Source organism: Perca fluviatilis, chromosome 22 (genome assembly GCF_010015445.1).
Source record: "Perca fluviatilis chromosome 22, GENO_Pfluv_1.0, whole genome shotgun sequence".
NCBI lineage: Eukaryota > Metazoa > Chordata > Actinopteri > Perciformes > Percidae > Perca > Perca fluviatilis.
The window spans coordinates 28,142,499-28,163,637 of NC_053133.1; the positions used below are offsets into that span (position 1 = coordinate 28,142,499).

Consider the following 21,139-nt stretch of genomic DNA (forward strand, 5'->3'; position numbering starts at 1 on the left):
CTCTAATAAAAGCCTGCTTCAAATACAAGCCTGGTACCGTCTGCAGTTTAGGTAAATAAAGGCCCCAGGCTTTTATTTGAGGAATTACGGTATATATTTAAATTGGGTCACTTATGTAGTATTTAGCAGACACTTATGAATCTTACAATAGTTAAAATTAACAGTAAACTGTTTTTAAAGTTGCTAAGCCAATATTTAGCAAAATAGTTGCCTAATTATAAAAATAATGGCAATACATCAAATATCAACAATAAAAAATAAAAATGCCATAGATATACAAATCATAACTCTAAGAATGAATGAATTATTTAAGTGTAAGATCAACAGATAAGTCTTGAGACCCCACTTGAAGGATCCAAAATGATCACATGAACGCTGAACACTAGGCAACTCATATCATATTTTAAGAGGACTGTCTGCAGGGAATGTGTCTGACCAATCACAGTGGGTGTGGGCTGCCTGGGCCAAAAATGCCAGGGACGATTTTTTCTTCCAGTCCAGCCCTGAATGTATGGAAAGTCAGATTTGAACTGTTAGATTAGTTTCTATGATTAGTGTCCATGTGAGGATAGTGGTGTTTTCTAGAGCTGTACAGTAAGTGAACTAATTAAAGAGCAGATGTGTTCAGAAGGCAAGGCAAGGCAAGGCAGCTTTATTTGTACAGCACATTTCAGCAACAGGGCAATTCAAAGTGCTTTACATAAAACATTAAAGAGCAGTTAAAAACAATTGAAAACAATTTAAAAACATTAATAAACAAATTAAAAACATTAAAAGACAAGAATAAAATTGATAGTGCAGTATAAGAATAAAAGTTACAGTGCAGTATAAGAAATTAAAGTTAATAGATTATTTAAAGAAAAGCAACATCAAAAAGATAGGTCTTTAGCTTAGATTTAAAAGAACTGAGAGTTGCAGCGGACCTGCAGGTTTCTGGGAGTTTGTTCCAGATATGTGGAGCATAAAAACTGAACGCTGCTTCCCCCTGTTTAGGTCTGACTCTGGGTACAACAAGTAGACCTGTCCCAGACGACCTGAGAGGTCTGGGTGCGTCATAATGTAGTAGCAGATCAGAAATGTATTTTGGCCCTAAACCGTTTAGTGATTTATAAACCAGTAAAAGTATTTTGAAATCAATTCTTTGAGGCACTGGAAGCCAGTGTAGAGACTTCAGTACTGGAGTGATGTGATCCACTTTCCTGGTTTTAGTGAGGACTCGCGCAACAGGCGTTCTGAATCAGCTGCAGCTGTCTGATTGAGTTTTTGGGAAGACCTGTAAAGACTCCGTTACAGTAGTCAAGTCTACTGAAGATAAAAGCATGGACAAGTTTTTCCAGATCCTGCTGAGACATAAGTCCTTTAACCCTTGATATATTTTTAAGGTGATAATAGGCTGATTTTTTAATTATGTTAATGTGGCTTTTAAAATTCAGGTCTGAGTCCATGACTACACCAAGATTTCTGGCTTTGTCTGTTGTTTTTAACATTGTCGTTTGAAGCTGAGCTGTGACTTTCAATCGTTCCTCTTTTGCTCCAAAAACAACCACCTCCGTTTTTCTTCATTTAATTTAAGAAAGTTCTGGCACATCCAGTCATTAATCTGTTCAATGCACATATTTAATTGTTGTATTGGGCTATAGTTCCCTGGTGATAAGGTTATGTAAATTTGGGTGTCATCCGCGTAACTATGGTAACTTATTTTGTTGTTTTCCATAATCTGAGCCAGTGGAAGCATGTAGATGTTGAACAGAAGAGGCCCCAGAACTGAGCCTTGGGGAACTCCGTCATTTTGTATGCTCAGATGTATAATTACCTATAGACACAAAGTAGTCCCTATTCTTTAAAAATTTAAACTTCACTTTAGTAATGAGCCGAGAAAGACCAACCCAGTTTTCCAATCGGTCAAGCAATATGTTGTATCATGTCGTTATCAAATGCAGCACTGAGATCAAGTAATACTAAGACTGAAATTTTGCCACTATCTGTGTTTAAGTGGATGTCATTAAAGACTTTAACAAGAGCCATCTCAGTGCTGTGGTGTGGTCGAAAACCTGACTGGAAGGCAACAAAACTGTTGTTTAACGATAAGAAAAGTTGAGTTGTTGACAAACCACTTTTTCTATGATTTTACTTAAAAATGGAAGGTTTGATATTGGCCTATAGTTGTTCATTAGTGTCGTGTCTAGATTGTTCTTTTTAGGAGTGGCTTGATGACTGCAGTTTTCAGGGCCTGTGGGAAGATACCTGAGAGCAGAGATGTGTTTACAATCTGTAGAAGATCTGAAGCCGCAAACAATTCAAAACATTTTTGAAAACACCCGTGGTAGAATATCAAGGCAACAGGAGGTTTACAGATGTTGTATAATGTCCTCCAGGTTTTTAAGGTTGATTGTATGAAATTGTGTCATGTTGGAATTTGTTTTGCATGCACACTGTGACAACACATATCCTGTAATTGATGATATGGAAGCACTTACTGTTTGTCTAATTTTCTGAATTTTGTCTGTGAAGAAGGAGGCAAAGTCGTTGCAAGCCTTGGTAGACAACAGTTTCGATGCTACTGGTACTGGAGGGTTAGTTAATATATCAACAGTAGCAAACAAAACCCCGAATTATTATTGTTTCTGGCAATAATGTCAGAGAAGAAGGACCCCCTTGCATTTCTTAGTTCCAGATTATAAATGCGAAGTCTCTCTTTATAAGTGTTATAATGGACCTGGAGATTAGATTTTTTCGCCAACCGGCGTTCAGCTTTCGACACTCTCTTTTCTGTTCTCACAACTATAAAATTTTCTCCATGGAGATCTTTTCTTACCAGAGACAGCTTTGATCTTAGTGGGAGCAATAGCATCAATAACATTCGTAATTTTACAGTTGGAATTATCTACAAGCTCAGTGACTGAGGCCCCAGTAAGGGCGGGTGTAGAGGAGAAAAGCTGAATGAATTTTTCACTGGTGTTTTCAGTGATATACCGTTTCTCTGATTAACTTTGTTTGAACACTTTTTGGCACAGAGATAGTGCCGAAAGTAAAAAAACACAGGAATGATCAGAAAGCCGATCAACACCCGCAACAACCTTGGGAATGTTCAGACCCTTTGAGATAATCAAGTCCAGAGTGTGCCCTTATTATTGCGTGGGCTGTGTCACATGCTGAGTCAGTCCATAGCTCTCAAAAACACAACACAGTTCTTTGGTCCCTCTGTCCTGGGGTTGGTCAACATGAATGTTGAAATCACCAGCAATAATTACGGTCAAAGTTAATACAAATTATAGACTGCAGTTCAGTAAAGTCGTCAAAGAAGGATGCACAGTATTTAGGTGGCCTGTAGATATTTAGAAGTAGAGCTTGAGGGGAGGATCTTAGCTGAAGAGCCACATATTCAAAAGAAGCAAAATTTCCGTAGATAATTGCGTACATTGAAATGAGTCATTAAACAAAATGGCGACTCCACCTCCTTTCTTATTCACTCTATTCTCACTCATAAAACTAAAGTTAGGGGGCTGACTCAATGAGAACAGCAGCACTGTTATTATGGTCCAACCAGGTTTCAGTTAAAAACATAAAATCAAGATTGTGCTTGATAATAAAATCATTGATTAAAAATGATTTACCCGCCAAAGACCTAACGTTTAGTAGGGCTAGTGTTAGTGCGTTTTTCATTTTTTGGGACAGACTGTGGCTGGCGAGGAATGGATGTTAAATTTGCAAAGTTTGCAGTTACGTGGTTATTCGCCATTCTTTTTCTATTACCTATCACAACATAAATTGTGGAAGAACCCTATACGCAGGGCCCAGGCTTGTCTTGGAAAGAGTCATGAGTGCTACTAGGCATGCAGCCTGGACCCGGCCCATATCAGTTAACGCTTGCTGCATTTTGCACACAAGCATCCTTATCAGTTTGGGGAGAAGGAGTTAGCTGCCGTCCTTGAGGGGCAGAGGTGCCTGGCGTTTCGATGGGAGAAGGAAGGGGGGCATACTTGGTTCCAGCATTCACCAGCTGCTTCATCTGGTCAGTGAACTCCAACATGGGGATGGGGGAAAGAGGGGAGAGCGACGTATCCTTAAAGAGGTCCTCAAAGCTGTCGTGGTTGTCCAAGGGGTTTGAGGAGTGTTGGACGGGTGAGAAGGGGTGTTGAGATTTCTCATCTCCGCTCTTTGGTCTCCCATGGTTAAATCTTTGCTCAGGTGGGGGCTGTGGTGGCTCACTGCCGCCTTTGTTGTGTCTTCCTCTTGTTTTGGTTCATCTTGTCCCGTGTCCTTGGCCAAGGGAGCAGATGTGGCGCCAGAAAGTAAAGTAGGCTAGAGGTGAGCAGCTTTACTCCTGACTTGTTAAGGAATAGTCCATCTGCTTTAAAAAGATGTCTGCAGAAAATGTTAAAATTGTCAATGAACTGCAGAGAATGGTTGTTGGTACATGCAGTTGAAAGCCATCTGTTCAGTGCCAACAGTCTGCCGAATCTCTCAGCTCCTCCTCTGACTGGCGGTATAGGGCCACTGATAAACACCTTTGCATTTAGGGAGCTGACTGCGTTCAGCAGATTCATAAAGTCACGATTCAGCACTTCAGACTCTTGCTTTACAACATCATTTGACCCTATATGCAGTATAATGTTCTTCACAGTTGGGTGTGCTGCTATGATATCCTGGATTCTTTGGGCCAAGTCAGACACCATGTCTTTGGGAAAACAGAGTATTTTGGTGTTTTTACTGCTTTTTATATCTTTCACAGCAGAGTCACCCACAATCAGAGTTTGGGGCCCAGTTGTTAGCTTTCCCTGTAGCTTTTTACTTTTAGAATTGCTCTCAGTCCTTACCCTGCTGTGTGACGATGAGGCGTAATCCAGGTCATGTCCAGGGTCCTGCAGCAGAGGAGCAAATCTGTTCTTCACCTCGCACACTCAGTTGTTGGGGAGGCATTTTGTTGCTGATTTTCCCTTTTGCAGCTGTCCACGACTGTGTCCTGCTAAGTACAGGGGTTGAAGAGGCGCTCTGCCTGGGTGGTAATGCAGGCCAGCCGGTCATATCACAAATCTCAGGCGCTGTGCTCTGCCCGTTAGTCGTCCTCCCATTTCCCAGGAAAATGATTTACTCTTAGGCTTTGCAGCAAAGAGTTCCAGGAAGGACTGCCACTTGTTGATTTATTATCCGTTCCACAGCCCTCTTGTTTCTTTGTGGTCTTGCTGGTGCTAGTTAGCCGTGTGTTAGCATGCTTTTGTCCATTGTTTTGGGTCACTGGTAAAGTGGTGTCATTTCCACATGATCTGTTCACTTCCACGTTTACTTCTAACCGGTAAATTTTGGTTTCCAGAACTGCAATCTTCTGAAGGAGTTTGTAGTAGTCCTCTATGGACTTAGCTACAGTCACTTTAGGACAGGCTTAAGCTATTGGTAGGCCACGCTCACGCAGAAAAATGTTCAAAAATGACAGTAGCCTACTATGTCTACAAAAAATGTATAGTCCAGTGATTTATAAGTATCCAAGAGCCGCTGCTCATAGTTTCTCTCAGAGGAAAAGCAAGATTATCAGCAGAAATATGCAAGCAGAAGCAGGAGCAAGCAGTAGAGCGTCTGCACTGTAAGAAGCAGGAAGAGTGGATGAGAAGACTCATCTCTACCTGAAACATTAGGATGGTAGTGAAGATAAGCTACACTTCATTCACAAGACAATGAAACATGTTGATTTATAATAAACTTTAATAAGATGATCCTGTTTAACCTGTCAGTATTACAGTTTACTGTGTGTAATTATTGTAAATGTATTTCATTTAGTGAACACGTCTAATTAATGTCAATGCAGCAGAGTAATGTTGAGCTACAGATTTAAAACCTTAATATAACTGAATAACACTAAATAATTCACTCCAAAGTCTTTATTGAAGTAGCAGCATGTTGTCATTAATATTAATTAGAGCTCTTTTTCACTTTTTGTATTTTACAGTTTTTATCCTGGTCCTGTTGTATTCAGGTGTTTCTGTTTTCTAAACCTTCTTCAGCTCTGGAAAGATTATTAAATATTGAATTATTTCAAGCAAGAACATTGTCTTCTAAAGTTACATAATTTATTCTTTATTCAGATTGGAGAGCTGCAGTTTGTCAGAGATCAGCTGTGCTCCTCTGGCCTCAGCTCTGAAGTCCAACCCCTCCCATCTGAAAGAGCTGGACCTGGGCTACAACAAGGACCTGAAGGATTCAGGAGTGAAGCAGCTGTGTGCTGGATTGGAGAGTCCAAACTGTAGACTGGAGACTCTAAGGTCAGTTCATCTATTTTGATCTTGTACAGTGTAAATCTATTAAAATTAAATCCATAACAGAAGTATCAGTTCACTTGTTTTCTGTGTTTGTCTGACTACAAATCACAACAACTCTTTGTTAGTTTTCAGTTTGTCAGTCTGAACAGTTTGTCTCCAGATGTAGTCTGGACTCAAACTGGATCAGTCTTTGTCAGAAAACTTTAAGATTTATTCTTCAATATGCTGCAAAATTAAATCAATATTATATATGAAAGGCAGTCATAATTAAAAATATAAAAGAAATAGGGCTGCACAATTTGTAGAACAAGTCATATTATGATTTACATTACTATGATTGCAACAAAACTGCACCAAACAGACTGAAATGTGTTTTTCTCAACTTAAACATTCAAATAAAATGTAAACATGAATATTTAAAATGTATAAAAGCTAATTGAATAAAACAATCTTTTTTATAATACACATTTAATTATTTATTTTTCATTTGATTAATTTAGCACATGAAAAACAAACAGAAAATTAAAAATGGCTTGCAAAAGAAACCCAGAAAACCCTCAACATGTTGGGTTCCTTAAAAAAGTTCAACGAAATATATAGAATATATGCATAAGCAGCCTAAAAATATATTTACTGACCACTGAATGAGTAAGCAGCCTAAAAATATATTTACTGACCACTGCTCTGAAATTAAACCATCATAATCATACCATTCAAGGATTTAGGCTATTCATTTTTTATATTTGCACAAATGAAGAATTGTACTCTTTGCCTTAAAAGTGAGTAGAAGACAGCCTAATGTTACTCAGGAAAGTTACCATGAAGTTCAATTACTACCACTAATCTACAATGTTAGAATATGATGCGTACATATCTCTCTCTCTCTGTCTCTCTCCCTCTCTCTCTCTCTCATTAACATTAACTTCCAATCCTCGCTTTTCAGGCAAAGTGTACAACTTTGCCTACCGATGCACATCAAGATTTACCATCTATAGATGTTTCTCAACCGGTCTTCTCCCTAACAGATGTCTCTGAATCTGTAGTAAAAACAATTGTAAACTCTCTTAAAAATTCCAAATCTAAGGATGTTTTTGGACTGGATGCCATGCTTATAAAAAGACATACAGATACCTTAATTGAGCCAATAACAAAATTAATAAATGCTTCAATTAGGGAAGGGAAATTTCCTAAAGACTGGAAGTCAGCCATAGTTGTCCCAGTCTATAAAACAGGGGACCCATCAGATGTGAGCAACTACAGACATATTAGCATTTTACCAGTTGTTTCAAAAATTGCCGAGAAATGTGTTGTTGAACAAATGATCACTCATCTCAACACTAGTTCTTACACACTGCATCCTATGCAATTTGGTTTTAGAGTAAATTATTCCACTGAGACGGCAACTGGCTTCCTCCTGGAGAACATCAAACTTAAACTAGATAAAAGAGGTGTTGTTGGGGCTATATTCCTGGATTTTAAAAAGGCATTTGATACTGTATATATACAAATTTCTAGATTAGCCAATTTAAATTTTTCATCTAACGTGCTAAACTGGATGCAGTCTTATCTTGCAGATAGGGTTCAGTGTGTAAGAGTGGGTAATGAAACATCGCCCTTTATGATCAATGAGATAGGTGTGCCCAGGGTTCAATTTTAGGACCTCTTTTGTTTAGCCTATACGTAAATGATTTGCCATCAATTTGTACAGGGTGTGAAGTTCAGATGTATGCAGATGACACTATAATATACGTCCACGCAAAAACCAAAAAAGAAGCAACTCTTAAACTTAATTCAGTAATGGAAAATGTAACTACATGGCTTGAAAATTCTCACCTGTGTTTAAATGTAACAAAAACTGTTTGTATGTTCTTTTCTAAGACACACTCCACTTCAGATTGTGAGCACAAAGTCTATGTGTCGGGTGAGAATATTCAAGTTGTCCCTCATGTCAAATATCTTGGTTAGTGATGCACCGAAATGAAAATTCTTGGCCGAAACCGAAAACCGAAAAAAGAGGAAACCAAGACCGAAAACCGAAACCGAAACACCGAAAGAAATTAAGCCAATTATTAGTACCATTGCATTTATGGCTATGACTGTGTACTAACTTTACTAAAATCAAGGCATTGCAATTGTATAAATTAATATTAAAGTTTAATTAAAAAAATATCTAGCAGAAATATGGCTACAATCTGATAGTCACATACAGTATACAGTAGCCTAAGAACAGAATAGCTTACCTATTGTTATTATTATTATTATTATTATTATTAATTGAGGCACTTTCTTGCAGGATTTCACTGAACATATCAGACGAGGGTGCATGCCCCTCATCTGGTGCAGCGAGACAAGTCATTTTTTCTGCGCTCTGATCTCCTGCGCTGGGCGCGCTCCGTCTCCGTCTCCACGCAGGTTCTCCGCATCCATCGCGGCCTGGATCATTTCTCGTGCGCCCTGCTTTATTTCCGCATCCAAGTAATGGTCTTTATAACGCGGATCAAGTACAGTCGCGATGAAGTGCAGAGGATCCGAACAGATCTCACTGAAACGTGTGCTGACAGACTCTAAGAGCGTACTTTTCATTGTTTTCACTCCGTGGTCCGTCTCAACCTCTTTGCTTAGGAGACGCTTTGCAGGTGGAACGGATCGGGTACTGACACACGTGCAGGTCGCATTTTCTGTTTGCGTCATCACAACATTTTCGGCCGTATTGTTTCGGTGATAAAGGTATTTCGGCCGAAAACCGAAAATGCCCTTTTGGGCCATTTTCGGCCGAAAATTTTCGGTGGCCGAATATTCGGTGCATCCCTAATCTTGGTATCATGCTTGATTCCAACTTGTCTTTCAAAAAATAAGTGAAAAAATTAATTCAAATAACTAAATACAATATCGCCAATTTTAGGTATATAAGAAGCTGCCTAACAACTACAGCAGCAAAATTATATATGAATTCAATGATTATTCCTCATCTGCTATATTGTATGACAAGCTGGATGCAAGCAAACAATACAACCCTTAAGCCTGTTCTCTCTCTGTATAAACAGGCTCTCAAAGTGCTAGACAGAAAACACAATACTTATTACTATAGCTAACGCTAGGCTAACGTTACTCAGTGCCAAGTGTAACATGTTGACATGCGGCGATGCTTCTGTTCCCTCTAACGTCTGTTTTGGAGCATCAGAGAGCAGCACAGATATTTAGGAGGCACCGTAATGAGATACCAAAGCCAGATTTTAACATGCACCGTTAGCGTGAACAGAAAGTGGCGTTGCCTGTATGTTCGGATTTCCCCTCCGAAAAGGCTTACAGGAAGCACACCACGTCACGACTCGTGTTTGTCTATTTATTTTTTACATCAAATGACCACAGGTCATAAACCTGAAATACAACAAACAAATAATGACAATCATTTAATCATGTATACCATGTAAATATATTACTCAAATAATATAATGATGATAATGTTAACGTAAATAATCAATGACTGAATAATGAAATCAAAAGCAGCCTGCAACACCATCAAATGTGGCTAATCTGGCTTAAAACGACATTGACTACGTCACCCAGAATGCCTAGCGCCAGAGGAGCATGCGCACAGTGACTCTGCCGTCACTGGTTGCTATAGACGCTGTCACAGGACACAGAACCCATGCCACCATGTGCCTCGTACAACAAAAGGTTACCACATGCACAAACGCAACATAAAGCGGCGCTCCACCACGGTTCCAAAACCACCACCATCACCACTGACACCAGAAACCAGCAGAGTGCTCCGAACATTCAGCACACCGCAAACGGCTAATGACAGCCTAATGCTCAACAGCAACCAGATCGTCGAGCAACCGCTACAAGTTGCTCACGGCCAACTAACACCGACACAGTGAGGTAAACGTTCAGTGCACAAACATTAAACATTATTACTAGCCTACGTGGGTAGTTAGCAGTTACATACCAACGGGCTGTGTGCTCCTGATGATTGTCTGGGTGAGGATGAAATGATCACCACGTGCCATAATTAACATTTCTAGGTGAAGCCGCGCGTGCGCACATAACGTAACATATGTGCAGGGCCGGTTCTAGCCCTTTGGCTGCCCTAGGCGAGATTGAGTTTTGCGCCCCACTAGTCTTGCATTGCCAGATCTCCACAGCGCTGTGTAAGCGATAGAGTAGCAATGTATGTTCATTTGAGTTTCTAGCTTCCATGTAAGTTAGACGGCACCAACATTTGGTCTAATCAGAACTGGTCTGGCAACCCAGAGGCCAGTGTTTTGTTTCCAGATTTGTGTGCATGGTGACTTATGATGTGGGGGGGGGGTCTGGGGGTCCACCCCCAGAAAAGTTTGAGCATTAAATACTTAATTTCCTGCATTCTGGTGAATTTTTATGCACTTATTTTTGTTTACCTTTTTCTGAAACAATTTATACTGGAAATATGTTTATCTAAAAGGAAACATATGTAACGCCCCAACTCCCATAAATTGCCTAAACTGCAATAATTTACTTTAGACTGGAATGATGAGGTGTTTGGGTTCGTTTTCTCAAGGTAGCTACCATGAAGGTTTACCTATTTCGGGTTGCTAGTATATACACTACACTACTGTTACCCATGCAGTCTTTTGTACTATATTAAAATAACTGACCCCAGACAACTCTTTATCAAACAAAAAAAACTGTATTATATATTACTGGAAGACAACTTAAACATACAAATAATAGTCAGCAGTTATATGAAATAATAAACACAAAATATACATATATAACACAAATCACACTTAACTAACTTATAAAAAAATAATAAAAAAATTATTACAAACAACCCAAACAAAACACACAAAAAAAAAAAAAAAAACACACACACACACACACACACACACACACACACACACACACACACACAAAAAAAAAAAAAAAAAAAAAAAAAAAAAAAAAAAAAAAAAAAAAAAAAAAAATTTTTTTAATTTTTTTAAAAAAAAAAAAAAAAAAAAAAAAAAAAAAAATTTTTAAAAAAAATTTAAAAAACCCTACAATAGTGTTAAGCTGTGTTTTAACTTATTTCAAACTTTTAGTTAACGCCCTACATAATACACATATGCGTACACACACACTTAGACACAACACACTCACGAACACACAAAGGAAATAGGCAGAAAATAAAGGACGCAGAGAATGAAGGTGGGCAAGCTTGTTCGCGTAGGTCCGTCAGAACGTTATCTTCGGTGAAACAATCACACAGAAATCCAACTTACAGTCAGCGGCCAGTCCAAGGAACATCGTTCCAAAACAAGAATGAAAAAAACCGTCCACCAGCGGCAGCAGAGTCCTCCTCAGCAGAAACACGCAGTCGTCCTCTGAATCAGCACTCCCCGCCGTTAGCTCCAGCGTTAGCCATGAACACTCGCACAAAGTTTGCCTCACAAACGTCTGCCAAACAAGTGTAGTGCCGTAGTGTCCACCTCTCCGTCCTCGCCACTATCGTGTCTCTCAGCGTCTATCAATAGCTGTCTTTTCTTTTACTCCTCACAATTTGTCGTTCTCTCTCCGTAAGCTACTTCCCTTCGTGTCCGCTTTGTTCTCGGGTTGTTCTTCTCCGAAAAAAACCAAGAACCCCTCCCTCACACATTCACTTCCTCACTTTCAACCATTTACCACACATGACACTGACTGACAACTAAACTGACTAATCAATAAAACACTTCAAAATAAAGGCACAATACGTGTAAATATTATTCAGTTTACACCACTGTTAAGTTTCAACACCATTTAGAACATGTATATTAACTTCTAATTTTTAAAGTCTTATTAGTAATATATAATTCAAAACTAAAGTGTTTAAGCTCTCAGTTAACACCTTTTTATTTCTCTTTTAAAACTTAAATACTTTCAGTTAAATTGCATTAATAACATTTTTGTTTCTTAAACGTAGATTATACATAAAGTAACCGGTTAAAATCCCTCAGATTTAGACCAGGGCTACACCTAGATTACAATCCAAATATAAAAACAATGGAATATATTGCAGTAAGGCTCTCAGGCATTCTGTATTGCTTTTAACTATTTATTCTCCTGTAGATTGACTTTTATAATTATATCTGAGTCACAACACATGTAGCCTAGGTATCATTTACTCTTCCCACTTTTGCTTCTTTTTTTGAGGAAGTAACCTCCTTAAATGTGCATATTAAAATTATACACCTAAATAATACATTAATTTATTTTAATGAATTAATAAACCCCTGGACTGTAATATTTCAGATGTGTTGGAGCAAGATTTCTGCTCATGTTCAAAACTTTGTGTACATTCAAAATACAGTATATCTCATCTGTATTCTCTCAGGTTTGGAGGAGTCGTGATATTTTGAGAAAAATAAAATGATAATACAATAAGCTTTTACAAGAATAAAGTCACTTTCACACATCTTTCTCTATGAAGGATACATCTGATATTAACCTCTTATCCTAATTTTAACCTAATATAATAAAACACACTAAGATGTTAGTGTTACTTAACACCTTTCAGTCAAAATGGCTAAACATGGTTTGCTTTAATTTTGATATTTGCTCACCTTGTCTCAAATCCAAAGAGGAGGATGAGGGGTCTGTTGCTACTCCACTCCCTGGTGGGACAGTTTCTGAAACTGAGGGCCATGTGTTCCACAATGTTAACATCTGCTTCTACTGAATCTGACATAACTATAATGGTGACATGATATGTATCTACCGATGAGCTACCAAGCTACCTATGACACTGATTAGCCTATTACTGCTAATTATAGACATTATAGCCTATTCATTTAAAATTAAACATGTTTTAAATGAGGCTATTACAATGGTGTGTTATATGGAAACAGTATTGTTAGTGTTTATGTATTTAGTCTTTACCTCAGATTACATGTATAACCAAATGATCAAGTTTATGTTCTGCTCTTTCTATGGGTTGTCTCAGTCCGTTTTTAGCGCTAACAGTCACGGAGATATTCAAGCAGTTTAGCACCATGGATTTGGTTTTCTAGTTTGTGCTCACCTTTCTTTGAAAAGAAGTCAGTTACCAATTGTTTCCCCTCCTTTCGTTTCCTCTCCTCCTCCTGTCTTTCGTTTCTTTTTGGTAACCTGATTTGGCTTTCTTTGAGAAACACATTACTACAGCAGAAGTTTGCGCTCCACCAGACGCTCTCAACTCATCTAGCTAACGTAATGCGTGCAGGTGGACTAAACCATTTGGCACATTAGCAAGGGGGCAGGGGGTGAGCCCTTTTTGTATACAAAATATAGTCAGTCAATCAACCAAGTTATTCAGCCAAATTTCATCTAATATGCATTATGAAATGTTATTAGGAAATAAAAATATCCAGGTAAAATAAAATGTATTCCAGACTTTTCAAGGGCCCTCTCTCCCCTTGGGCCCTGGTAATCAGTATTGGTTTTACCCCCGGTCCGATGCCCCTGGTGTCTATGCCGCTGCTCGTCTCTATTTCTCCAGAGAGCGTGTACACTAAGCGATCCCCAGGTCTGCTTCAGAGCTCCGTGTGTTTGAGTCTGACCTGAGACGGGAAACGTCGCGTAATGAAAGATTGACCAGTAAACGTGTGGCTGAGGGGGCGCCCTAGGATGATCATGTTTAATAAACACGTTTTATTTTGCTTGTCGTTCTAATTCTGTTATTAATGAGAAGTAGACCTAAGGGCGACACGGCGCCCCCAACACATTTGACGCCCTAGGCAATCGCCTAGTTCGCCTATAGCAATCGCCGGCCCTGCATATGAGCAACCAAACAACAACCAAAGAAAACATTCGTTCCCATTATGTTTGTGCACATCAGACCCATGTCTTGTTTTTCTTTTTTCTTTTTTCCTTTTTTTTTCTTTCCATAAGTGAGTTAAAAGTCTCAACACCTCCCACTTGGCCGACTGATCAAAGAGCCAAGGAGGGCACAGTCTCTTGAATCTCTCAACGAGAATCTTGAACTAGAATCCAGCCTTTGTAGGCACAAACGTATTACTTTAACTAAGGAGGTAGGTACCACCACCTGCCCTCCTACTGAGTGTAGGTTTGCCCTTGAAGCACTCAGTTGCCTCCCAGGGTTACCCGCTAGCTAAGAACAAAGAAGAACAGAGTCACAGTCTTTGGGTACCCATGGCAAGGACTTATCTTACCTCCTCTTGATCTTCAGCAGGACTCAAGACCACCAACCTCCGCACATCCCTGCGAATGACGATGGTCGTGGGCATGGAGTCCTTTCTCCGGGTCCTGGGAACCATGGGAACAGGAAAACCCATGCAGGTTGTTATGTCCGCATCCCGGACGACCCCCTTCTCGTCCGGATACGTTGCAGCAACCTGGCCGCGTTCTGGTCCGCGATCCAGACTACATCTCCAACCTTGACACTTTTTTCGGCATGGTGCCACTTGTGTCGTATGAACAAGTTTGGTCCTGCCCGTTCACTCCATTTCCTCCAGAACCTGTCGACTCCAGCCTGGACAGCCCTCAGTCTGCGCCATGAGCGGGTTTCCATGTCGATTCCGCGTACATCTCCTCCTTGTCCAGTGCGCCCCAGGATAAGGGAGTTAGGGCTTAAGTACTCCACTGAGTCCTCTTGCTCCTGTGCCCTGGCATCGATGGGTCGCTCATTAGTCAAGTTGGCCGCCAAATAGAGAAGGGTCTGGAACTCCCCCCAGGTGTAGCAGCCAGTTGTTCCGCCAAGACTGTTAAGAGCTCTCTTAATGAGCTTGACAGCTGCCTCTGCTGCTCCATTCCTGTGTGGCGAGTCTGCAGGATGGAAGTCCCATTGCCACTCTGTGCCATTTGTGGCAGCCTTGTCCTCAATGGATGCCTTCTGCAAACAGGCCAGGTGCTTGTGTAGTTCTCTCAGAGCGAGCCTGGCGCCCAAGAAATTTGTACCTCTGTCTGACCATAATCTTTTGGGATGCCCCCTCAGAGCAGTGAATCGAGAGTAGGCCTGGAGAAAGCTCTCAGAAGATTGGTCGTCAACGAGATCAGCATGGATGGCTCTAGAAGCCATGCAGCAATACACAACTCCCCAGACCTTTTTCTTGGTTCTTTTCTTAACAGCGTCCCTCACTTCAAAAGGTCCGAAGAGATCCAGTGTAGTATACTTAAATGGGTTTGTTCTACTGTTACGTTCCTGAGGAAGAGCGCTCATCACTTGCAGGCACAGCCGGGCTCGCTGCTTCTTGCAAGTGATGCACTTGTTGATCACCTTCTTCACGGTCCTCCGACCTTGCACAACCCAGGCCTTTCTTTTGGTGTGCAGCAATGTGGCAGCAACCTCTTCATGATTCGCTTCGTGGGCTTCCCTACCAAGCAAGGCCCCCAGCCACGACTGGAATAGAATTAATGGTACAGCTGTTCTGTCTTCATTCCAAGACTGGACTCTACCACCACAAAGTAAGAGTCCAGTGTTGTCATCTTTGATCACAACAAGGCGGTTTAAAGTTGTATCCTGAAAGTTCACGCCGTCTTGGGCCGCAAGGGCTAGGTCTTAGAAAGCCGCCGTTCTCTCTTCCACAGCCAGCCTGGGGCCCCTCACCTCCCACTTGGCTGGACTCGAGGCTGGGTAGCTTGTTCTTAGCCAGGTTTCTGCAGCTCTCCGAACCCAGGCGATTATTCCACACAGTTTAGACAGGCTACTGAATCGTTCGGGCCCGACTAGGCGCACTAGAGCCACACCCCAGGGCCTCCTCCTTGGCCTCTCTACTGTTGGGGTTGGACCTTGATCTTTTATCTGCTGTTGCAGTGCAGAGTCTTGCGAGTCTTCCCCAACATCTGTATTGCTGGAGCCTGAGAGTTTTTCTTGAGACCTGGTGACTACAGCTGAGAACGCTCTTCTCTGCAACCGTTTAACGTCATTATTAACGCTAGTCATTATCTCACTGGCCGTCTTCACAGGCCACTCACCTTCAGGCCAACTCAGAAACTCTGGGCCTTGTTGCCACTCTGATCCTCCATCGAGTTCCTCAGGAGTTGCTCCCCTTGTGATGATGTCTGCTATGTTTAGCTTGCCCTCAATCCACCTCCAGTCTTCCACTGGTCCAGCCTTCTGGATAATTATTCTTTTCACGGCAAACACGCTTGTGGAAAGCGGTTGCACAACAGCTGAAATGTTGTGTTGAGCAAAAACGTAGTGTTTAAACTTTAAGGAGACTCCCAAATAAAATACTGGCGTCTTTTGAAATAAGATTTTCCAGTTTTGAAAGTTTAGATTTGTTTTTATATATTAAAAAAATATATATATTTAACAGGTGGTTGCCAAAAGGGACAACTGACTCGATCTGGTTGCCAAGGGCAACCGGGCAACCATTACTGTTGAGCCCTGCAAACACACTCACACACACACACACACACACACACAAACAAACACACAGAAAGACATATACACACACACACACACACTAAGTGAAATAAATCACTCAAACATTATAAATAGAACAAGTAGAACTTTGTAGCATCTCTGATATGAATTAGTTCACCAGTTTGATATATGATAAACTTTTAAAGCCAACATTTCCTGTGATCTGCTGTCATGGTTGGTCACTCTGAACTCAACTAAGGATGTTAAATATCTCTGTAACTTAGTTAGCATGGCCTTATGAATGATGACAGGTATGATGAGGTATTTTAGGACCTTTACTAAGGACAGAGGGAGTCGGATGCTGTACAGGTTGGAAAGCCTCTTGAGCTAAATCTGTCATCTGTGATATTGGGCTGTATAAATAAAATGGACTTGACTATGAATGTAGGGAAAGTCAGATTTGAACTGTTAGATTAGTTTCTATGATTAGTGTCCATGTGAGGATAGTGGTGTTTTCTAGAGCTGTACAGTAAGTGAACTAATTAAAGAACAGATGTGTTCAGAAGACTCATCTCTACCTGAAACATTAGGATGGTAGTGAAGATGTTATGAGGAGACAGAACGGACCCAAGAGCAAGGCTCAGCAAAACACAGTTTTATTAGAAACAGAAACTGGAGAGGAGGGGGGAGGCAGATGCCGAGGGTAGGAGTGAGGGCTTTCTGGGAATGGAGGTAGGATGGGGAAGGATCTAATGGGAAGTAGGATGGTGAAGGAGCTACTGGGAGACAGGATGGTGAAGGAGCTGGGGAAGCACGGGGAAACTGGGGACAGAGGAGCCGAGGAGGAGGCACTGGAGTCCAGGGAGTCAAGGGAGGAATGTCGAGACACAGGAGCGAAGGCAGGGTGGAACAGGGAGCCGTGAGGAGGGGACCGAATGGTGAAGCCAGCTGACTGAGAGTAACTGAAGGAGATGGAGGAGATAACTGTAAAGGAGAAACAAAGACAGGGTTAGGAACGACAAGGACAGGTAAGTACAAAGTAGTCAGGTTTTTGGAGAGCTTGGATTGCGTGTCACAGATGCAGCTGAAGCAACGATCAAGCGGAGATGATGAGTGGGTCCGTGGTTCATATACTGGGCTTGATTGTAGATGGCTGGCAGGTGTGTACGGCAGGGAGAGGTGATGATGGGATGATGAACAGGTGTGTACGGCAGGGAGAGGTGATGGTGGGATGATGAACAGGTGTGTACAGCAGAGAGAGGTGATGGTGGGATGATGAACAGGTGTGTACAGCAGGGAGAGGTGATGGTGGGATGATGAACAGGTGTGTACAGCAGGGAGAGGTGATGGTGGGATGATGAACAAGTGTGTAAGCAGGGAGAGGTGATGATGGGATGATGAACAGGTGTGTACGGCAGGGAGAGGTGATGGTGGGATGATGAACAGGTGTGTACAGCAGGGAGAGGTGATGGTGGGATGATGAACAGGTGTGTACGCAGGGAGAGGTGATGGTGGGATGATGAACAGGTGTGCGGCAGGGAGAGGTGATGATGGGATGATGAACAGGTGGTAACGGCAGGGAGAGGTGATGGTGGGATGATGAACAGGTGTGTACAGCAGGGAGAGGTGATGATGGGATGATGAACAGGTGTGTACGGCAGGGAGAGGTGATGGTGGGATGATGAACAGGTGTGTACAGCAGAGAGAGGTGATGGTGGGATGATGAACAGGTGTGTACAGCAGGGAGAGGTGATGGTGGGATGATGAACAGGTGTGTACAGCAGGGAGAGGTGATGGTGGGATGATGAACAGGTGTGTACGGCAGGGAGAGGTGATGGTGGGATGATGAACAGGTGTGTACGGCAGGGAGAGGTGATGGTGGGATGATGAACAGGTGTGTTCCACAGGGAGAGGTGATGGTGGGATGATGAACAGGTGTGTACAGCAGGGAGAGGTGATGGTGGGATGATGAACAGGTGTGTACAGCAGGGAGAGGTGATGGTGGGATGATGAACAGGTGTGTACAGCAGGGAGAGGTGATGGTGGGATGATGAACAGGTGTGTACAGCAGGGAGAGGTGATGGTGGGATGATGAACAGGTGTGTTCCACAGGGAGAGGTGATGGTGGGATGATGAACAGGTGTGTACGGCAGGGAGAGGTGATGGTGGGATGATGAACAGGTGTGTACGGCAGGGAGAGGTGATGGTGGGATGATGAACAGGTGTGTACGGCAGGGAGAGGTGATGGTGGGAGGATGAACAGGTGTGTGCAGTCAGCTGGCAGGAACCGGGGGGAGGGGAAAACACAGGAGACAGAGAGAGGCGGGACCAACAGAGGAAACTGACAGCAGAAATCAAATAGAACCAGGAAATAAATACAAAGACTCACAGCCAGCTGACCCCAACTATCACAGAAGATAAGCTACACTTCATTCACAAGACAATGAAACATGTTGATTTATAATAAACTTTAATAAGATGATCCTGTTTAACCTGTCAATATTACAGCTTACTGTGTGTAATTATTGTAAATGTATTGCATTTGGTAAACACGTCTAATTCATGTCAATGCAGCAGAGTAATGTTGAGCTACAGATTTAACACCTTAATATAACTGAATAACACTGAATAATTCACTCCAAAGTCTTTATTGAAGTAGCAGCATGTTGTCATTAATATTAATTAGAGCTCTTTTTCACTTTTTGTATTTTACAGTTTTATCCTGATCCTGTGTTTCGGTTTTCTAAACCTTCTTCAGCTCTGAAACGATTATTAAACATTGAATGATTTCAAGTAGGAACATTGTCTTCTAAAGTTACATAATTTATTCTTTATTCAGATTGAGGTGCTGCGGTTTGTCAGACATCAGCTGTGCTGCTCTGGTCTCAGCTCTGAAGTCCAACCCCTCCCATCTGATAGAGCTGGACCTGAGTGACAACGAGCTGAAGGATTCAGGAGTGAAGCTGCTGTGTGGTTTTCTGGAGAGTCCAAACTGTAGACTGGAGATTCTGGGGTCAGTTCACTGACTCTCTGTTACTAGTATAGATCTAATATGTTACTAATATGTACATAACTTACATCCATAAAGTTATAATTGTTCTTTTTCTTCATATTTTAGTTTCTTGTAGTATATCTAGTCTACAGTCTAAAGAGACTTGAGTTTGTTAAAGAAACTGTAGAAAATGTCCCGTTAGTTGTTAAAGTAAATTAATGTTTATAATTGTTGGTAAATGGTGACATATGGTTTTAAATTGATAATGTTTACTTGCTAAAGTAGAAATATTTATTTGTTTCTGTTAATTTCAGTGTTTTCACAACTGTCTGATCAATGATATTGATTTTTCAGAACACAGCTGTTTAGAGGATGAATATAGTATTGATCCTTTATTGGCTGACATGATGATCCACAATGACAAAATCTCTCTACTCATTTTAGGGGAAATGTCATTGATTAGGACATAGTAATGTTGAGCTACACATTTAAACATCAATACATCTAATTGGATTATAAATAGATTTTTACCTTCATTTATTCTTTATTCAGATTGTGGGGCTGCGGTTTGTCAGAGATCAGCTGTGCTGCTCTGGTCTCAGCTCTGAAGTCCAACCCCTCCCATCTGAAAGAGCTGGACCTGGGTAACAACGGCCTGAAGGAGTCAGACGTGAAGCAGCTGTGTGATCTGAAGGAGAGTCCAGACTGTAGACTGGAGACTCTGGAGTAAGTAGAGGGTTGGATTCAGTCCATGCTGGTTTCAGCAGTATCAAACTAAACCCAGTTAGTATCAAAGCAAAGATCCAGTATTTTCTGTAAACCTCCAACCTCGTCAGTGAAGCTGTGAGAGGAGAGAGAGAACAGTCAGCCAATCAGAGACTGTTCTCTCTGAACCCAACAGCAGTAAATCATCATTAAAGTGAGCAGTGAACGTCTCTCTGTTTCTGCAGTAATGATGCGTTCAGGACTCTCAGCAGTTTATTTCCACTGTGTACTTCAGTGAAATCTGCAGAGTCAACAGACTTGATGGCCAAAGTCTCTGCAGGTCTGTGAGCTTCACTCCAACACGTTAACATGAGAGCTGAAAGGAAGCAGGCTGCTCTACACAGCCGCTCCACTTGGTGTCTGAACAGGACTGAAGTCTCTGCTGCTCTTTATACTGGATGCTGTTAACTTGTTCAACATCAACACTGTTCTAATGTTTGCAACTTACCCAATTACCCTAGTGGGGATTGTTTGGTGTCTCTTACACATAGAATAACAATAACAACATAACAAGTGTAATATTTTCTATTTAGAAATATTGATAAATAAATAGTCAGTGATGTTGAATAGCCTGTAGGCCTACAGTAGTGTAACAGAGCGTCCCTACAGTTCAGCAGACATGTGAATAGCTGATTCATTGTAAATGTAACCATCATAGTGTGAAATCCAGTTGAACTGATGCTGTTAGGTGAACGGGGCTCAGCAGAGAGGTGGAGAGAGACCACGTCTCTGCAGCTTATTCAGGGAGTCAGGTCAACGCTGCTAAAGACCTCAGAACTTAGAGTTTCATGTGTAGACTCCTCCCATATGGCTCGCATCAGCTGT

At 41.4% G+C, this 21,139-nt stretch overlaps 2 protein-coding genes across 2 annotated transcripts in view; one reads left to right on the plus strand and one right to left on the minus strand.

Moving 5' to 3' along the window:
- LOC120552569 (NLR family CARD domain-containing protein 3-like) overlaps window positions 1-21,139 on the minus strand; it is a 1,238,648-nt gene that overhangs the window by 884,126 nt on the left and 333,383 nt on the right. The gene's annotated exons all lie outside the window — the stretch shown is intronic.
- The window catches only part of LOC120552568 (NACHT, LRR and PYD domains-containing protein 12-like), a gene marked incomplete in the record, with an annotated part of 803,490 nt that overhangs the window by 779,948 nt on the left and 2,403 nt on the right, over window positions 1-21,139 (plus strand). Inside the window, 3 exon segments of the mRNA XM_039790738.1 lie at window positions 6,078-6,254; window positions 19,397-19,570; window positions 20,102-20,275. Of these exon segments, the coding sequence (XP_039646672.1) occupies window positions 6,078-6,254; window positions 19,397-19,570; window positions 20,102-20,275 (525 nt within the window).